The sequence below is a fragment of the Pogoniulus pusillus genome, chromosome 3, assembly GCF_015220805.1.
Source record: "Pogoniulus pusillus isolate bPogPus1 chromosome 3, bPogPus1.pri, whole genome shotgun sequence".
NCBI classification, from domain to species: Eukaryota; Metazoa; Chordata; class Aves; order Piciformes; family Lybiidae; genus Pogoniulus; species Pogoniulus pusillus.
The window spans coordinates 18,518,506-18,538,665 of record NC_087266.1 but is presented as its reverse complement, the minus strand read 5'-3'; the positions used below and the strand labels follow the sequence as shown (position 1 = coordinate 18,538,665).

Below are 20,160 nucleotides of genomic sequence, written 5' to 3'. Positions count from 1 at the left end.
TGTGAGTTCCTATTAAAATGTATCAGTCTTAAAGGATATAATCCCTTCTATTATGGAAACAAAAAGTTCTTTGTAAGGAAAAATATTAAGAAGAAATAAATCTATCAGTAGCTATTGTAGTCCCCTTTTCTTGTCAGCAAAATTAATCATATTGGTATAAAATAAAAGGAGGTATGAAAGGAGCCCATACTGAACACTGAAATCTAGTCAGAAACTGCTTTCTGAATTTCCTGACAGCTGTACATCAGTCAATAAATTTAATAAACTTGCATTCACACACAACTCCAACAGAGTACTTGTGAGTAATTTCAATGGAAGGTGAAGCTGATTAAACTGAAACGACATAATATTAGTATGTGAAATGATAGATATTTTAAGTAGTGGCACTGCAACACTAGGGTGCTTCACGGAAAGAAACAATGAACCACTCTTTTGTTCTGGAGTCACAGTTGTTTGTGACAACTTCTTTTCCTTTTATTCCACAGATCTGTTCTACGTGCCTAGATCTATCTGTCTCTTTGCAATGATGAAATATTTGAGCAGAAGTCATGAGCTAGACCACAGCTAGCTTTTTATTTTGTTTTTACTGAATTAAGCAACATAGAGACATGAACTCCAGTCCATGACTTCCCTCACTGCCCAACATTTTGATTACCACCAAGCTCTGCAATACACACACTTAGCAATACAACAGTAGCAAGGTTTGATGCCTGATAAAAACAAATAAATAGTAGAGTAAAATAAAAAAAAGTTGCTGCTGTTGGTAACTTCAGCATAGACAGCTCATGACAGAGAATGAGGATGACTGACTACTAGAAAAGCATATTTACTGAATTTCAGCATTGTTACACGATTAAAACCACAGAGGGAGGCAGCTGCCCTCTGCTTGGGAGGGCAGGTGATCTGCTGGGAAACATCTACTGTGGTTTAAAAGAAGGAAACAACTATAATAGATTTGTTAGAACTGTTTTGAGTAATTTCCCAAGTTTTATGTGGATATTAAGTCACTTCAGGACTTAATGGTGACAGAGGTATTAGGTCAACGGCTGGACTTGATGATCTTAGAGGTCTTTCCCAAAAGAAACAATTCTACGATTCAACACACTAAATGGAATCTCACATCATCAAGATACTACAACAATTTATCATGTACCCAGATATTAAGCTGCAAGGCAGAAACTCCAACTGTAGTTTCTCTGCACTGTCCATTGAACGCTCTTAAGAACAAGTACTAACACCACTATTTCAGAGATTTTAAGTCAGAGGCAGGAGAAGACTCCTTACTAATTTCTGCCACTGTGAACACAAAGACTAAGAGAAAGCTACCCACGAGCACAGTGGGATGCCTGATCTCCAACACTGGATTAAGCCTCTTTGCAAACAGCAAATAAAAGCAGTGATCTGAAAAAGCTAATCAGTCCCTGCTGTGGTATTTAGAATAGCTCAGTTGATGATATTGGATAATGTTAAGCATATTAAAACTTCTGTAAGCAAAATAAGAAGCCAGTCCAGTTCACCTATGTCAAAGAACTGCCCTTAAATGCAACCAGGATCACTTGGGTAGTCTTTAGCTGACTATCTCTCCAATCAGAACTAGGCACTTCTTTTGCAACACCAGAAATGCTTGTTTTGCAGAGGACACATGATACTCTCTATGTACTCCACAGCACTGCAGCACTCTACTTATGACTCTACAAGAACTAGGGCAAGTGATCTGAATTAAAAAAATCAGGCTGTACAAAATTTACTTGTGAAGATCTGCTCCCTTTTCTATAATAACTATAAGAATACTCTCAACCCCAACCTAAACAACTCTCCACACTCCAAGTGAACCATGTCTAAACTTGAGTTGCAGATTAATGTCCATGCTGCAGCACTGGCTATGATCAAAGTGAAAAAAGAAACAATCTGAAGACTTATGTTATATTGTTTAATTTACTGAAAATATTCTAGCAAGCTGGAGCTGCACAAATCAAGACATTTTGTAATTCTATCTCAAACCAGCTATCTGTTCTGTAATTATCTTCTCACCTCCTCTCTAAGAGAGGTTGGGCTGCCCATGGTTTACAAAGTGATGGATCATTCTATTTGATCACACTTGTAATGACAGAAAAGCACTTTTATTAAGGTTCAACCAGTACATGAGGCTTCCTTAGAATCACAGTCAGGGTCGGAAGGGAGCACAAGGATCATCTAGTTCCAACCCTCCTGCCATGGGCAGGGACACCCTACCCTAGAGCAGGCTGGCCACAGCTCCCTCCAGCCTGGCCTTAAACACCTCCAGAGATGGGGCCTCAACCACCTCCCTGGGAAACCCATTCCAAGCTCTCACCACTCTCATGTTGAACGACTTCCTCCTCACATCCAGTTTGAACCTACTCATCTCCAGCTTTGCTCCACTCCTCTTAGTCCTGTCACTCCCTTACAACCTAAAAAGTCCCTCCCCAGCTTTTTTGCAGGTCCCTTTCAGATCCTGGAAGGCCACAAGAAGGTCACCTCAGAGCCTCCTCTTCTGCAGCCTGAACAGTCCCAACTTTCAGTCTGTCCTCACAGGAGAGGTGCTTCTGCTTGAATGTGAGGCACTAGAAACTATACAATATAGCAAAAACTTAGAGAGCCTTTGCTACTCTCCATGACATCCAGCCCTCTGATCATCCCAGTGGCTCTTCTCTGGACACACTCCAGAACATCCACATCCTTCTTGTAATGGGGGCTCCAGAACTGGACCCAGTCCTCCAGGTGGGGTCTCACCAGAGAGGAATAGAGGGGGAGAATCACCTCCCTCCACCTGCTGGCCACACTTCTCCTGATGCAGCCCAGGGTCTGGTTGGCTCTCCAGGCTGCAAGTGCACATTGCTGGCTCCTGTTGAGCTTCTTGTCCAGCAGCAGCCCCAAGTCCCCTCTCCTCAGGGCTGCTCTCCAGCCAGTCACTGCCCAGCCTGTATTTGTGCTTGGGATTGCCCCAACCCAGATGAAGGACACTGCACTTGGTCTTGTTGAAACTCATGAGGTTGGCTTGTGCCCACCTCTCCAACCTGTCCAGGTCCCTCTGGATGGCATCCCTTCTCTCCAGTGTGTTTGCTGCACCACACAGCTTAGTGTCGTCAGCAAACTTGCTGAGGGTGCACTCAGTGCCTCTGTCCATGTCACCAACAAAGATGTTGAACAAGACTAGTCCCAGGACTGATCCCTGAGGGACTTAGCTTGTCACTTGCCTCCACTTGGACATAGACTCGCTGACAGCCACTCTTCGGCTGTGGCCATCAAGCCAGTCCAGCAATTTCCATATCTTACTGATTCTTTGTATTTTAGATATGGTAAGTAAAACTCAAGTCATTAACATACAACAAACACAACGGTGCTTCAGATTCCTGGTCTTAGGACACAAAAACCTATGCAAACTATAAAAAACCCTATTTTTTATGGCTCCTAGAGATTGAACATTGTGCACAGTGCTCATGAGGTCCCTAACACCACTTGATTAAATAGCAGAACAGAACAAAACACTGAATTGGCTGGAGATAATGGGCTTAGGAATTTCATGGTGGAAGGAGATTTTGGAATGGCACACAGCAAGGTAATAGGATGCTGTAGAGAGACATACACCAGGATGAGCCTCTCAGCTGTGTGAGGGGTGGGAAGGAGAGCATCCCCTCCCCCCAACTGCCCAGTTTGGTATGAAAAGCACGCATGGGAGGATCAGAAAGACCAAAGGAGGGAGAGCTAGAGCAGCTGAGAAATTCGGACAGTATAGGCTGAACGTATTAGGGAAACACTACAATAAGGGAGAAAAAAAAATCCAAGAACTGACATTCCAAAGAAAGCTGCTAGCTCCAGCCAAGTCTTGTTCCAACCACGCTGAAAACAAAGCCTTATTTAAAACGAAATTATTTTATGCAAGCATACAAAACAGTCATTCTGTATCTCAAGTGGCATTATTGCAGCAATTAGAAAAACAACTTGCCCCATTAAAGTATTTCATTATCTTCCATTGTAGAACTTTATGCTAAGCCTCCAGTAATACACAGTGCATTTGCAAGAATATGCTGAACAATTTAATTCAATCACAGACAATTGTATTTATGAAATAGAAATGAAGGTTGTACGCTACAGATAAAACTCACTGCTGTGCCATTGCAAAATACCCTACATTCACTGTTGGACTTGGGAACTCTAAGGGAAATCCTGATCTTTAAAATTATGAGGGGGCAATACAACAGAAATGATTTTTTTCTAGTTAGTATGTTAAGAGATGCCAACTATCTTCCTTGAAATAAATTTACTTAATTTTGAGGAATAGTGAGCAGTACTCTAGACTGTACAGTCATAAAAAAGCCCCCAAAAGCCATCACCACTGCATAGCCATCCAGAGAAGAGCAGATTAAACAACCAGTAAAAAGTGCCTGGAAAGCAAAAAGAGAACTGATATTATGATAAAGATCAGGAATGCTTTGTCTAGAAAATGGCTAGGTTGCTGGTGGTTTTTTTAAGCCTATTTTAAAAGAATCAATTGTATTTTTAAGTGCAGTACAATTTCTTGGTAGAAAAATATGCATTTTCAAATGAATTACAACAAAGCAGCAAGGAGTTCTTTCACTTCTCGAAGGAAGACTCGACTGCCTGCAGTTACCCTTAAAATTTCAAAAAGCAGAGATGCATTTTCCAGCAGGCTCTCACCTTAGAAGTAGGTTAGAAGGTGTACAGTTTCTAGTACTATCCCATTGTATCACCAATACTGACTGCATGCAAGATATGAGCAAACCACCACAAAATTTATCATGACATCCCCTAGTATGTTTTGAAGATAAGAGGAAATCCCTGAGTTTTATCGCCAGTGGTGACTACCTTCAGGCTAACCATGGGTATAAACAGATCTGTGAGTAGACAATGGCCATGACCATGAGCTCTTTGTCATCAGATGAGAAAGCTGCACCTAACTGCACAACCTGCCTATATTAGAAGTTCAAAAAGGCTTGAGGCTTACCAGCCAACCACACAGCATAAAGCAGCATTATCGAACAGAAAAACCACTGGCACCATCCATCAGCACCACAATGAGAAGCACCTCCCGAAATGACACACATTTTTGAAGCAACGATTTTAACTTTGAAAGTGGATTATTTTGATTATGTGACTAAATTGAAACCCACTATGTTTACCTAAGAGGGTAACAAAAACATAGTTGTCTCAGCACTCTAACTTCAAACAGACACTGTAAGCATGGATTCCTAAGCAACACTCCTTCCATAGTATCACAGAATCACTGAGATTGGAAGAGACCTCTGGTGGTCATCTGGTCAAGCAGGGCTACCTAGAGACAGTTGCCCAGAATCCTGTTCAGAAAGCATTTGAATAACTCCTAGGATGGAGATTCCACAATCTCCCTGGGCAATCTGTGTCAGTGCTTGGTCACCCTCACAATAAGAAAGGGTGTCCTGATGTTCAGAAGAACCTCCCATGTTTTAGTCTGTGCTCAGTGTCTCTGTTCCTGTCACTGGACACCACTGAGAAGAGCCCAGCTCTGTTCTCTTTGCACCCTCCTTTCAGGTATTTACACACATTAGTAAGATCCGTCTCTTCTCCAGGCTGAATGGTCCCAGCTCTCTCAGCCTCTCCTCACAGGAGAGATCCTCCAGTTCCTTAATCATCTTTATGGTCCTTCACGGGACTCTCTCCAGTCTGTCTCTGTCTCTCTTGTACTGGGCACAGCACTCTGCGTCTCACCAGTGCCGGGTCCCTGCTAATGTAGCCCAGGACAGCACTGGCCTTCTCTGTCACAAGGAACATTGCAGGCTCAAGGGTTTTCCCATCTTGAACTGCAGTTTCCAGCTCAAGTGAGGGCAAAACCCTGGACAAACACAAGTCACTGTACCCATACCTGCGCCTGTACACAGGGTACAGGCAGGTAGGCAACGTGACCACTGAGGGCAGTAAGTCAGGTGGCTAGAAATTCTTGGGCTTCTTCAGGGGAATAAATCCCAAGAGAACTCCATCAAACATGTCAGGGAAACGTTTCTCTTTACTACACACAGAAGCAGCATTACCATTTCTACAGTTTGGCTGGATAAGCTTCAATTGTGCAACTAGGCCTACATTTGCAGGGCTAAATCACTTCACTCCCTGCTCAGATACAGCCATGCATAAGACTCACCACACTCCCCAGGCCTCTCCATTTACCACTTCCTGCCCAAAAAACCCTTTTACATTACTTCCAAATGCAAATGAAAAATACAACAGCTGCCATCAGCACCAAGAGGAAGGTCTAATAGTGACAAAATATATTTATTTTGTTTTTTAAGTCACCTGCCAGTGGTTTTCAAATTCTAGTCTATGAACACTGAAAGCTCTGTCCTCTTTCTACACACTTTGCCAAAAAGACTTAAGAAAATCCAGCCTGCAGTTCAGCATTGATATAGGCTGGGCAGTGACTGGATTGAAAGAAGCCCTAAATAGAAGGACTTAGGGGTACTGGTGGATGAGAAACTCATCATAAGCCATCAGTGTGCACTTGCAGCCCAGAAAGCCAACCATATCCTGGGCTGCATCAAGAGAAGTATGGCCAGCAGGTCAAGGGAGGTGATCCTTCCCCTCTACTCTGCACTGGTGAGACCACACCTGCAGTACTGCATCCAGTTCCAGAGCCTCTATTACAGGAAAGATACAGAATGTGCTGGAATTTGTTCAGAGAAGGACCAGGAGGATGACCATAGGGCAGGAACACCTCTCCTGTGGAGATCAACTGAGAGAGTCTAGAGAAAAGAAGGCTCTGAGGAGAGTATCTGAAAGGGGACAAGAAACGTTGGTGAGGGACTTTTTAGGCTATCAGGTAGTGACAGGACTAGGGAGAATGAAGCAAAACTAGAAGTGGGTATAGATTCAGATCAGAGGTTAGAAAAAGCTCTTCACCATGAGGGTGGTGAAACACAGGAACAGGTTGCCCAGGGAGGTGGTGGAGGCCCCATCCCTGAAGGTCTTCAAGGCCAGGCTGGGTGGGGGGTCTGTGAGCAACCTGATCTAGCGTGAGGTGTCCTTGCCCATGGTGGGGGGGGGGGTTGGAACCGGATGATCCTTGAGGTCCCTTCTAACCCTGACAATGCTTTGAATTCTGTGAATGATGAGCCTTCCAGCTCTACCAGAAAGCTTTCCTAAGTTTGCAAGCCAGAAGATACTGAACATCCCTGCTCTGCACCAAGACAGCTGTTGAACAACTGCTGTCAGCAACATTAGGGCAGTGCAGAACACACTGCTGGCTTCTGAAACAAATGTGGGACAGTGTGGATTTTAAGATTACCACTGAAAGGCACAGTTTAATTTCTTTCATAATTTTATTATTTATGAATTGAAGTAGAGACACTGAGAAAACATGCTAAGCAACAAAAAGTTTCCAGCACTACACATTAGATTTGGTCTCTTTCCACTTCCCGAATGAGTCACATTGCTGTCTGGATGCTTTCTGAGCATGACAATTTGAACTGTCTAATTAACTTTCCCTGTGACAATATTGGGTGGATGGACAATGCCTACAACTGTACAAAGTGTATGCCACCATGCTTAGCAAAGTACTTTTATTCAAATTTGTTCTGTCAGAAGAAAATCCTCTAACAAAACTGACATGGTTATGTGAAAAAGAAGTATTCTATTCATTTAAACACAAATTTAAGAGACTTAGCTAGTCAACCTAACATCTTTTATCTGTGCCACAGACTATTATTAAGAGTCTGAAAGGCTCGTCAGAGGAAAATACGCCTCTCAAACTGTCTAGTGACATGGCCAGGTTCTGTTTCAGGTCATGCTGCTGGCAACAGAGCTCCATAATCTCCAGGGTTCCTGGACGGAGTTCAAGGTGTTGGTTGGACTCTGTGTTGCCCTAAATGGCTTCACAGGGTTATGCTTATTTGAGAGACAATTCCAGTGCCTGTACTACATTGCTGCAGTTGTCATTTTGAACTGGAGCCTTCTAAGAAAGCTGCCAGCAGCAGATTTTCTGCAAGACTTTCAGCCTTGCCATTTACTCTAACTGGGATGAAAGAGCCAGAGAATGTATTAAAGTCCCATTTTCTACCCGTATATACTAAATTAAGAACGAGAGAAGACAAAGATGGTCATGCAGGTTGTTGAGACACATTTAGAATATAATTATTTCTTACTTTCTGGGGAAATCTTTTAACAGACTTGAACAGCAGCAACAGTAATCAGATCTTACAGAACATAGGTTACTCTAGCTGCAAATCCAAGTTCAAAAATAAATAGAAAGAAAATAGCTACGCAGAACTCTGCCTTCCTACCTGTCATTTAGGTATGGATTTTCTTCAGACTTACTTTATCCCTGAACTCAGGAAAGACCACCAGGAAGTCCCCACACTGAACTATGCAGGCCAGACTTTGAATCCCTACATTTCATATGTTAAGAAAATAAGTTATTAAGCAGAAATGAGCAAGTTAATATATAAAAACCTACCAACACCCAAAATCCAAACTGTTAAGGATTTCACATAATTTTGTAGGTTTTCTGAGTAATTTCATCCTGAGCTCAGAAGTTTAGAAATTTTAAACTGGAAATTAGCATGGCATGCCAAATTTCCTTATGTTTAGTGTCCATTTTTATGAATTATTGTTTTTAAAGTTGGAAAGTCAACTAACTATGTTTTAATTCTGTGAATACCTGCACAGATTCCTTCATTAAGGTTAATATTTCAAGTCCTTTCCAGACTCCAGAGCTCATATTTTGCTTTTCAGAGTTCCATCTTGACATGAGGTTAGATCTGACAGTGACAGATACAAATGGGAAGACCTAACTCAGAACTGGTGATACTATTACCATTTAAAATACAGTAGTTCAATTTGGAAGGGATCTGAGGAGGTAAGCTAGTTCAACAAACCCCCAAGCAACACAGAGTCAACTACAATAGGTTGTTCAATGCCTTTTCCAAGTCAGCTTCCGAGCATCTCCAAGGCTGGTGATTCCACAGCTTCTTCAGGCACCTGTCCCAGTGCTTAGTTATCCTCATAGTGACATTTTTCTTCATCTCCATCCAGAAATTCTTGTAACTTGTGACTGCAGTCCATTGCCCTTTTGCTGCACACCTGCAAGTACTTTTTCTTCTCTATACCTTCACATTTTGCAGCTGAAGACAGCAATAAGATCTCACTGAGTCTTCTCTCAGTAACACTGAAGAAATTAAGTTCTCCTACTCTTTCCTTGTATGTATTGTACTTCAACCCCCTAAACACCCTGGTAGTCATCCACTGGACTGTTCCAGTAAGTTGGTGTCTTCTGCTATTTGTCAGAGACCAAAAATGGACACAGTGCTCCAAATGTGATCCCATCAGTGCCAACAAGAGGCAAAGGATCACTCCACCTGATCTGCTGGCTCTTGCTAATACAGACTATTTGGCCTTACTACCTATTTTTACAGCATCATCCTGAACTTATCAAGGGTCGAGACATTACTTTCCACAAAAGCATTCCAAGTCAACAGATGAACTAAATCTTATTTACAATGCCCACTGGGGACATCTGTTTTCAAGTCTGCCCGCTGCAAACATTTTCTTTCCAGAGCTCCTGCAGGCATATTGATGAGCACATCCAAGCTACAGATAAGCAATTTACACTACTCATAGAAATATGCCAAGCACAGCAAGAGAGATTTGCCTTAAAATGATGGTGCTTGTTTTCACACTAATGAGTTTACCTGAGGTCTCTCTTGTTACAGCTACACACATCAAAATGTAGCTGGTTTGCGGCATACTAACATCTGAAATTTAGCAGCATCTTGTGTGAAGTGTAGACTGGTATCGCAGTCTCACAAATCTCTGGAGCTGCCAGTTTTATGAAACACATCATGAAAGACCATCACCAAAATACTGGGCAAAACCTTGAGGACAGACCACGCACGATACCAATAGCTAAACTTAACCACAGTCAAAGAGTAATTACTCTGAGTCTTGAAAAAGACTGCGTGCACCATTCCACAGCTATTCTGTGAAGCTCTGTAGTCCAATTTCTGCTAATTTATCAAGCAATGGTGGTTTAATAAGTTTCACTTATAAGAGGAATGGTGGTCAGTTCAAGACAGAGAATTCACAAGAAAAAGTTGCAACTTTGGCTGAGTCTTGGTTTTAAGGTCAAACTCCAACTAGTGGGCACCACCTAAACACGCTCATGAACCACACAAACTTTTGCTGGAACAAGATGAAAGTTGCATCAATGTAGCATGACACCAGACATATCTTTCTTCCACACAACAGCTACAATCAAAGCTATTAGCAGACAAGTGAACAAATGGCTGATGAAACAACAGCTGAAGCAGAAAACCCTGGGTAAGCATGGGCTGTAGCTCAGCAACACTTCAAGAAACCCTGACTGTAATCCCAACATGGACAGTTCCAGAAAATATAATGAGTCCAATTCACAGCTCAGCAAGAGCGGCAAAAGCCCAGTTGGCAGCCCAGCAAGAATGGCAGCAGCAATCCCAGAAGCAGCTGCTACACAGACTTGTGAACCCAGGTGCACAGCCCTGGGCATCTGTACATCATAGCTCTTTCCTAGCCAGAACAAACCATTTCCAGAGGTGTAGCTGGCATTACAAATAGTGTGCATCGGAATTATTGCTGAAGGAGAAATCACCTGAGGTTATCAAATAAGATGAACGTTTTAAGGTGGAAAGGCCTTAGGGGAGGTTGCTGTAAATTATGAGGCACTCAGACTCTCCACTTAAAGTGAGGAACTCCATGAAAGTACTAGAAGTACCTTCTATAAGAGAAGGCTCATCAAGGATGAGGCCATGCATTCATGCTGTAAAGATTAGACAATTCAGCCATTCAAACATGAGCTTTACAGATGACAAAGGATTGAAGAGACTTGTCAAAGCATCAACTAAAAGAGTGACTAGTAAAGCACATAAACGAGGATTTATAGACACCAGTTTCTTACATTAACAGTTTGTGAAACAAAAGAAAACTAGCAAAGTGGTTTCTGTTAAAGGAAACAGATTCTGCTTCTTTTCCATCCAATCTCTGCCAAACCACCAGATTTCATTAGTCCTAAGATAAAAGGTTTAAGTCATAGCACAGTAGAACTTTTCAGCTCATCGCAAAACTTTGAAGTTTGATGGGACTGATTCACTGACTTTGCAACTTAACACATTTCTTTTTACAGCTTGTAGGGGAGGATGGCTCACAGAAATGGCCATTTAGGAATTCTCATGACAGTTTTGGTCAATTAATAAAGGACTCAAAGATTTAAGACTCTTCTCAGCCTCCGAGCATTACCTACTAACACCAAGCAAATAACCTGTGGTACATTTACCGCTGAACACCTCCAACTTCATTGAATTCCCCAATCCCTGGCACTTCCCTGCAACTTTTAGCCACCTCCCAAGACATTCCTTTCATACCAAAAGAAATTACTGTATTTCTTCCTTTGGGAGGATTATTAAAGTCCATTAAACTTTCCTTCACTCCCCACCACTGAATGCCTTACTTTCTCTCTTCCTCCTCTCTCCCCATTCTTTTTTCAAAATACCACCTTCTATTGAGTAGAATCTGTTCTCTGAAACCCTACAGTTTTAAGGACAGAATATATTTTAAGCACTTTGTTTAATCTCATAGAATTTTTACACAAACATCCAACTTAACTTGACTGAATTCACAACCTAAACAAAGGCACTGGGAGCACAGAGGAGCTTCCTAGATTTAATAGACAGCAGATCCTGAGATGGTCTAATATTCTATTTTGCATCTACCTATCCCCCCCATATATATATATATATATGTACATATACATGCAGATAAAAAGACATCTCCCCTCCCATGAAGGAGGATGACTTATGTTAAATTTTGAAGTCTTACAGTGGTATAATAAATCAAGCAAAAACAACCTTAAAGTGTCCAGGCAGTCAGAAGAGGTAGTCCAGTACATGCTGTGAGGTGAGCCTGCAAGAACGACCTTGCAGCTGCAGAGGGTGAGCTTTGTTACTCCCCAGGGCAAATTTTGAAAGGTTGTCTCGACCTTTCAAGTCTGGATAGCAGAGGTACTTAAAATTAAAGTACTATTTCAAAACATTCTCATTTTGCAGCCGTGATTCAAGAATGAATAGCACTCAAGTTTACAAAAACAGGGGGAAAAAAATTATTCCTTGAGTGGGCAATACAATATCCTTGTAGAAACAAAAAAGTCAGTGTCAAGTGTCAAGCCCCATGCCTCATAGAAAGCAAAATACAATTTGGAGTTTCGGTGGTGCAAGCTCAGCCTTTTACACAAGAAATGTGATCTAACCTGAAGTAATCCATCCTGATAGGTAAAAAAGAAATGCCTAGTCCATTTAAGACAAAATAATCCCTGAGGTTACGAAAACCTCCCTGAATTTCTACTCATCACTACCACATGGTAAGGAAGATGCTTTTTAACAGAGCCTCAAGCTGTTACACAAAAACATTTGAAGATGCAGAGCTTTACAGTGAAAAATATCCACACGGTATTTTTCTCTTCTAATTTTGGACAGCTGGCTAATTCACAGATATGCAGAGGATAAAATAAGGAAATAAAAAAATTAAAACCTGAAAAGAAGAAGAAAAGAAAAGAGAGCAAGGAGTGAGGGGTGGAGAATGAGAAGAGATATATAGGGAGAAATGTCTCATGGAGAATGAGAAGAGATATATAGAAAAAAATGCCTCATGACTCTACCAGGAAGGCAATGATGAGCAGATTACAATAGCTTTTTCCATCCATATGCTAACTGGAAATGACTACAGTTTGAGATCAGGAGGTAGGAGAAATGACTGCTTGTTACACCATCTCACCTCTGCTTTTGTTGCACTGTATCTTTAACATATAATTTAGTCAATAAAATGAAGTGTCAATTCATGAAATACAGGCTCTTCAATTACATGGGTTTCTTGCTTCAAGCATATGGCAGAAGCAGTACATTTACTGTAAATATTTCACAAGCTTGAAGACAAGAGGCATTTAAAACATAATTATATGTAAGCGATACAAGACATCACTATATAACTTCCACCCAAGGACAGAAAAATTCCAGTGTCTTCACAGAAACAACTCCTGCAATCTTTGTAACACAATCCATTTCTTACAGTACCTCAGACAGTTTCTAGTACTACAAGACAAGAAACGAAGTGTAAACCACCTTAATCACTAATACGGCCACTGGCTAGCTGCCATGGCAACAAACACTAGCAAAATGAGTGAATGATGAAATATCTCTTGAATAACTTAAAAAAACCCAACACTTATCCATAACTGCCTAGCTACATGTGGGACACCACTTCACAGAACAGCAAAAGCAGCAGAAGAATATTTACAGAACAGGAAAAAGAGGAGTTTTACACCGTGACCTTACACAACACGTATTTTCTAACTTTCCTCTTAGTTACTATAACCTCCTCCCTCCCTTTCTTACTGTTGTCACTCTCTTCCCAGCGCTTCAATTTTTAAGAATTATTTAAAACATAAACTTCTAAGAGATCCCCAAATGGAAGCTGAGGCTGGCAAAATTCAAATTAGCATCTGTTTTATTTAAAAAGTAAAGTGCAGTCAGTGAAAAAAACTACACAGATTTTAAGTAGTCAAGAGCAAAGGGGGGGTTGTTTGAGGGTTTGGGTGGTTTTGTTGGTTTATTTTAAACTACTGATTTAAGAGAGGAGTTATGGAGCTGATGCAGAAAATATTAAACAAGATTTTATGACTTCTGTAATAAAAGAAGTCGAACTAAATCACACAACACAGAACTGCTTAGCTGTAGCCATTTCTGAGCACAAAAACTGACCCGAGCAAACCAAGTTCCTCATTTCACTTCATGCTGACTTTGAATTGACTTTTTCTAGATCACTTATAGAACATTTTCAACTACACTTAGGCTATGTAAGATCTCATGAAATAAAATCTCACAAGGTTTTCAACTTACCTATGTAAAATTGAACGGTAAATAGGTTTCATCAAATATCAAACTGAATCACCAAGTTTTCAAGTCTCATCAAGTGCAAATCTAGTTTTCTTTAAAAAAAAATAAATCCAAACCCAACTAAACAGCTCTGGAACATCAACCAATGTTTTCAAATGTTGGTACGACCCAGAGAAGCAGGCAGTGAAGTCATTCCACTGAATTCTTGCTCAGCTCAGCAGTCAGCCTGAAAGGCACAATCTACACAGATGAGTCAAGTCTGGATAATCCCTTCATGCTCGGTCAGGTTGAGAGTAAAAGCTTTGTCTTTAAATTACATACCTCCAATAAACTCCACTTCTCTTTGCCTTTACATTAAAACATGACATTTTTCAAAGTTCTGATTTGCAGATGCCTAAAAGCATTGTTAGTAGAGCTCCATCCGTAAGGATCTCATAAATAATAATTGTCTTTTGAGAAGAGAAGGACCACAAATGGTAATGGTAATTATAAGATCACTGAGTGACTGCTGCTTTGTGGAAGCAGTATTACACCTACAATACAGGTGTAATAACCACAGTAGACTAAAACCATAAATACAGCAAGGTTTGTGGAGAGATGAAATATCTTTAACTGTACCTCCATTGGTAAAAAAAAGTCTTTGAATTCTCAATACTAACTGGTATAACTATTTAAAAGGGAGAAGAGGGAGAGAGGAAAAACTAAAATCTTTCTCTGTTTCCGAGTTACAAACATGTTTTATGCTGGCTAACAAATTATCTTTAAAATGACAGCACACTCAAATTTTGATCTGTTTTGATCCACAGTACACTCTGGGGCATCACCAGATAGAAAATGTAGTTCATTAAAATTTATCTAATACAGTGCTGGAAAAAGTGTTATTTTGAACTCGTTGGCTTTCTATACAGGCAAATATTAAGTGGCAAGGAGATAGCAGAAAAGGAAGTACCCTGCCACTTTGAAAACCCAGACATCCTTGGTTTATTTTTCTTTCCAGATCAAAAGACTGTGCTACTGCTATCTTAAGTATTGCGTAACCTGAAGAGCCGCAATTATGAATTATGTCTCTGCTTTGCAAACACAGACCAAGTGCACAAGACACAGTAAACAAAACATTTCAATACATCTGCTGTTAAAGAAGTGTGGTCTCCTGTTCAATGGAAAGGGTTTACTTAACCCAGTTTTCAGCATCACCACTGCACAAGGACTATTTGGCCCTATCAGTGCTGCCAACCTAGAGCCAGGCACGGGAGTGCCAGACAGGACCAGGACGGGCTGCAGAAGGTGCTGTACAAACACAGCCCAGCCGAGTTTCCTCCCCCGGGGAATTATAACATAACGTCACCGCTCCACAAATACAACCGTACATGCTCGGTGTTACTCAGACATGCCTGCAGAATGAGGTCCAAACCACGCAGGTGCATGAAAACTAATTTTAAAGAGAAATTGAAACTCAAAAGGCACAGCTAGATCTGGGAAGGGAGCGGCCAACGCTTTTACAGCTTTCTGCCTATCACGGCTCGGTCGAACAGAACATGCCAGCTTACACAGCCGGCTCTCTCTCCGAAAGTGCAGAGAATAGATCCCCACCGTTCTCAAAGACTTATTAAAGAAAAAAAACCCCAACCCCCCTAAAAGTTAGAGGAAGCGAACGACAGTGTAGGCAAGGTACCTGAAATAACTTTTAAATTCCTTCTCGGACTCCCGTTACTCGCGGGTATGTCCCACAGGACTGCTGCAGCTCCAAAGCAGCCGCGGGACCAGCCGCCGGGAGCACGCCGCGGGCGGGCCAGCCCAGCCCAGCCCAGCCCAGGCGGGCCACTCCCGCCGGCTCGGCCCGCGGCTCTCGCCGGGGTCAGCAGCGAACAGGTCGAGGAAAACTTTCCGCACGGCCGGGGCCCACCGAAGGGCCGGCTTCAGGGCCTTCCGAGACACGGACCGGCCGGCGCCACCCGCCGGCCCCCCGGGTGGTGGGACAGAGGGATGGGGCTGTCTCCTACCTCCCCGGGAAGCAGCAAGCGGTGGAGGCGCCTCCCCACCGCGCCGCGGCCTCCGCTGCCCAGGCGACCTCCGCCGGGCGACCTCGGGGAGGCGCCGGGGGCAGGGCCGGCGCCGTGGCCCCGTGTTGACACACGCGCCAGCTCGGCCCCGGCAGTGGGCGGCGCCGGGGCGGGAGCGTGAAGTGGGACAGCCGACAGCCGCCACGGCAGGGTGCAGCGCTCCCCTCGTCGCCATAGCCTGGGGCAGCTACGCACCACGCCCTGCTCGGGGTCGGGTCCGCCGCGCCTCCGCAGCCACCCACCTGCAGCCTGCTGGCAGCCGCTTTCCATGAGGAGGGCGGCCCGTACCGCCCTTGCGAGCGGGAGGAGCAGCGACAAGGTCGCTTTCACCTCGCCCGTAGTCGCGGTATCTCCCGCCACCCGCCTCATGCCCTCGGCGCTGTGGAAGGCTCTCCGTGGCTCCCTGTGAACAGCTCCCCGTCTCTCCTGCCGCGCCGCTGGAAGGCTAGGCCGAAGCGGGCAGAGCTGTACTGTTCGGGCGGCACCTGCTGCCGGGGCGAGACGAAAGCGAGCAGGGGAAGCGCCCGCCTCTGCTCGGCGCTGCGTGGTGCGGCCCGGCCTGGCCTTCGCAGCGGCCTTCGGTGGTGGGCGACTGAGGGGCACGGGTCACACGCCGTATCGTGGATTCCTGCCGCAGAGGGCGAAGGCCGCCGTAGTAGCACTGTCCCGAAATACCCAAACATTACCGGGTGCGCTGGGGCTAGAGGGGAGGCGCGGCGCTGAAGCGGTCAGGCCGGCGGGGGCATCGCGGTCTGAACAGTGGGTCCTCCCGGCCTGGCAAAGGTCCTGCTGCCATATGAGGAAATCTTCATGTGCTTATGGATCTTCACCGCTTAAGTCTCCTCGAGGCTTCCTTACTGCCCTTGCCTTTGCTGGTGAGGAAAGGAAGGTCGAGGAGCTTTCCGCCAAGGAGAACAGAATCAGCGGCAGAGTTGGTGGAAACCGTAATTTCCGTCCCGTGTTCTAATTATGAGATATTTCCTCCCACTCTGCATTTACTTTTATGCAGATGAAGTAATCTACCTCGCACCATCCCACTCTGCCTGCTGTGCTCCTGCCGAGGCGGCTGAGCGCCAGGAAGCTGGTTAGAAGACATGAATGAAGCTCTGGTGGTGTGATTGCAGCTTGCCAGCTGACTGCGCAGATCGTGTACAACACAGGACATGCAGCTATTGCTGCTCGTAGACTGAAAGCCTGCATCTATAGTCATTACTCGCTCCTGTTCTTCCAGTACCCAGCAGAAAGCAGACTACATTTTAAAAATCTGACATCCAATCTGTGCAAATTATATACAGAAATATGAGCCCAAAGGGCCACTTTACAGGGTTTATTTTTCCAATGAAATTTTATAGCTCTATCTGGACAGAAAGATGATAGAGGAACAGGGCAATGTTGCTTTTCTGTATGTGTTTCAATGAACCCTCCTTAGGGTTGACATAGTCTGTAAGAGTGATGGCATGATTTTGTCTGTCCAACTCATTCAGTAAAAAGTCTGTTGAATTTCTCAATGTATCTCATCCCCATCTTAAGCATGAGTTTGCAGAGTTTGGCTTATGGTGCAAGAGGAAGTCCTTCTCCTGTGGTTAGTTACTCAGCTGTACAGGAGTGTGAGACCTCTACTAAAGAAGTGCTTGTTCTCTCAGTCCCAGACATGGTGGTGCTGCTTCAGAGGGCAAGTGGTGTCCAAATGTGACTATGAATATTAATTTAATAGAGGAAATCAGTGAAAGCAAGTCTAAAAGAAAGGACACTTGTAGTGCTACTTTGCCGCTTATTATGGAAGTTGTTGCTGATGACTGAGGAGCACATGAGTCAGTAAAAGCACTGCAGTGCTGTAGAAAATGATTCTCAATTATCAGAATAAGAGAAGGAAATAATATGTAGTGGAACTGACTTTGAAAGTGCTTAAGTCACTAAAGAGATTCACATTAACTTTATTTTCTGCTGTATACTACTGTTCTGCTCGGTTTGTCTAAAGGATATTTTTAACCTCATCTCATGTTGAGAGGATTGCAGTTCTGTAAACCTGCAGTATCTTTGTAACTGATTAAAACATGCTAGTTATAAGTGCAAGTTAAGTCTGCTGATGTAAAGTTTACTCAAAGTGAAGTGAGCTGCTTGATGTCACTGCATTGCACATTGGTAAAACCTGATTTCCTCTTTATGGCCTTAGCAAGCAAACTGCCTGCTAATTAAAACAGGTGTTTGGGAGTCAGAATCCAAGACTCTTCTGTCCCGTGACCACAAACCCAACATAATGGCAATATTGCCCTGGAGGGGGGTCTTGTAAGTGTTCAAAGACTTTCTTTGGGTAAGACAGACAGGGGCTGGGGATTCATATGCCTTCAGAATATTCCGCATCTCTCTCCTCCTCAGTTATGTTCCCTGTTGTACGTCCACAGTCTTCCTCACGTGACCATTCTTCGTGTTTTGCCGAAACTCAGGATTTCCATAGCTTCTCTGGGACTTTCACGTGTTGCATAACACTTTCCTGGTCAGCAAATGGAGAAAAAGGTTGTTAGTAAATGAGAAGACACTTATGGGATTAATCAGTACTTAAAAACAAGAAGAGGAAAAACAAGACCAGCTGCCACGTTCTGAAACTAGAACCTCTGTGTTTCCAGGGTCTGTGTTTGCGCAACTATGATGTAACAACACAGAATAGCAGAAGTGTGTAAATACTTTTGAAATAAAAGTGGCCTGTATACATGTTAGCTTTGATTTCCTTTCTGTCATCTTTATGAATCTCTTTCAAGTCAAACTTGCATCAATTACTTCCTTTTGTAGTTTAAAAAATGCACATTGATAATTTCAGTTATGTTGTGCTTTTAATTTGCCATTTCTGCTTTCCCCCTATGATCTGCAGCTGCTTGCCATGACTTGAATATTTTCTGGCTGTGACAGAGAATGCCTAATATTCCTGTAGTTGTCCTACAAGCTGGCCAGCCCTTGCAGTTGAACCTACTCCTTGTCTTCTCACAGATTCACAGATTATATTGGGCTGGAAGGTACCCCTGTGCAATGAGCAGGGACTTCTCTAACTAGATCAGGCTGCCTAAGGCTACATCATGTCTGACCTTGAATGTCTCCAAGGACGGAGCTTCAACCACATCCCTGAACAGCCTGTTCCAGTATTTTACCACTCTACTGTAAAGAGCCTCCTCCTTATGTCCAACTCTGCTTCAGTGTCAAACCGTTGCCCCTTGTCCTATCACTACAAGCCCTTCTACAAGCTCTTCTAAACAGTCCTTCAGCCTTTCTGTAGGTCCTCTTCAGATATTGAAATGGAGCCATAAGGTTTCCCTAGAGCCTTCTCCTTTCCAGACTGAACATCCCAATTCTTTCAGCCTGTCTTCATAGGAGAGGTTCTTCAGCCCCCTGACCATCTTTGTGGCCCTCCTCTGGACCTGCTTTAGCAGGTCCTTGTCTCTCCTGTGTTGAGAGCCCCAGTGCTAGACACAATACTCCAGCTGATGTTTCAGAAGACTGTGTTTCATGCCTTCATCCTCAACAGCCCACTTCTCAGATAACCCTTGCTTAAAACTCTCTTGGTCAGATATGACCAAGCTGGTAACTGATTTCAGCAGAATGTCATCACTACTAGTGCTGTTGCTTTTTTCTTAAATAAATGCTGCTTTATTTGACAGTTTAAAACCTTATATCTACTTCTTGCTGGGTTTTGAGTATCTTTGTCAGATAGACTCTGATTCTTTCCTTTGACTTAACTATAGTTATGGTTGCTAGGTCCAAACCACAATTATGGTCCCTGTTTCCAAACTGACATTCTCAAAATGTCTAGACAATTATCTCAGCTATGTGTTCAGCCTACACCTGGCATTATTTTACCTTTTCAGCCACCACATTTTGTCCAGTTACTTTTTAATCTCAATCTTATGCTGCTGCTTCTGTTACTTGCGTAGAAAACCTACATACTTAATATGACAAAGCTGCTATGATAATGGACATTTTGTTAATTTATGTTGCCACAGTAACTGAGTCATGTGTAGTGTTTCATTGTTTGGTATTGTACCTCAGTATTCTAATGAAAAAAAATGTTGGGAAATGTAGAGTGAAGTTACTATGAAGCTGGGGTTTATCTATCAACAAATAGGTAGAGAACCATGCCACAGAGTAGTATAAAAGGCTGGTGTCATGGGTTTACCAGGTAGGAATCTAAGTCT

The 20,160-nt window shown here is 43.1% G+C and overlaps 1 protein-coding gene across 5 annotated transcripts in view; it reads right to left on the bottom strand.

Moving 5' to 3' along the window:
• Window positions 1-17,016, bottom strand: part of ZC3H12C (zinc finger CCCH-type containing 12C) — a 45,600-nt gene extending 28,584 nt beyond the window's left edge. The window contains exon 1 of one of the 5 annotated variants that reach the window (XM_064171216.1): window positions 15,920-17,016. In XM_064171216.1, the coding sequence (XP_064027286.1) occupies window positions 15,920-16,348 (429 nt within the window). In that variant the 5' untranslated portion in view covers window positions 16,349-17,016. The other 4 variants (XM_064171241.1, XM_064171251.1, XM_064171231.1 and 1 more) reach the window with 4 other exon arrangements.
• Window positions 17,017-20,160: the final 3,144 nt, after the last annotated feature.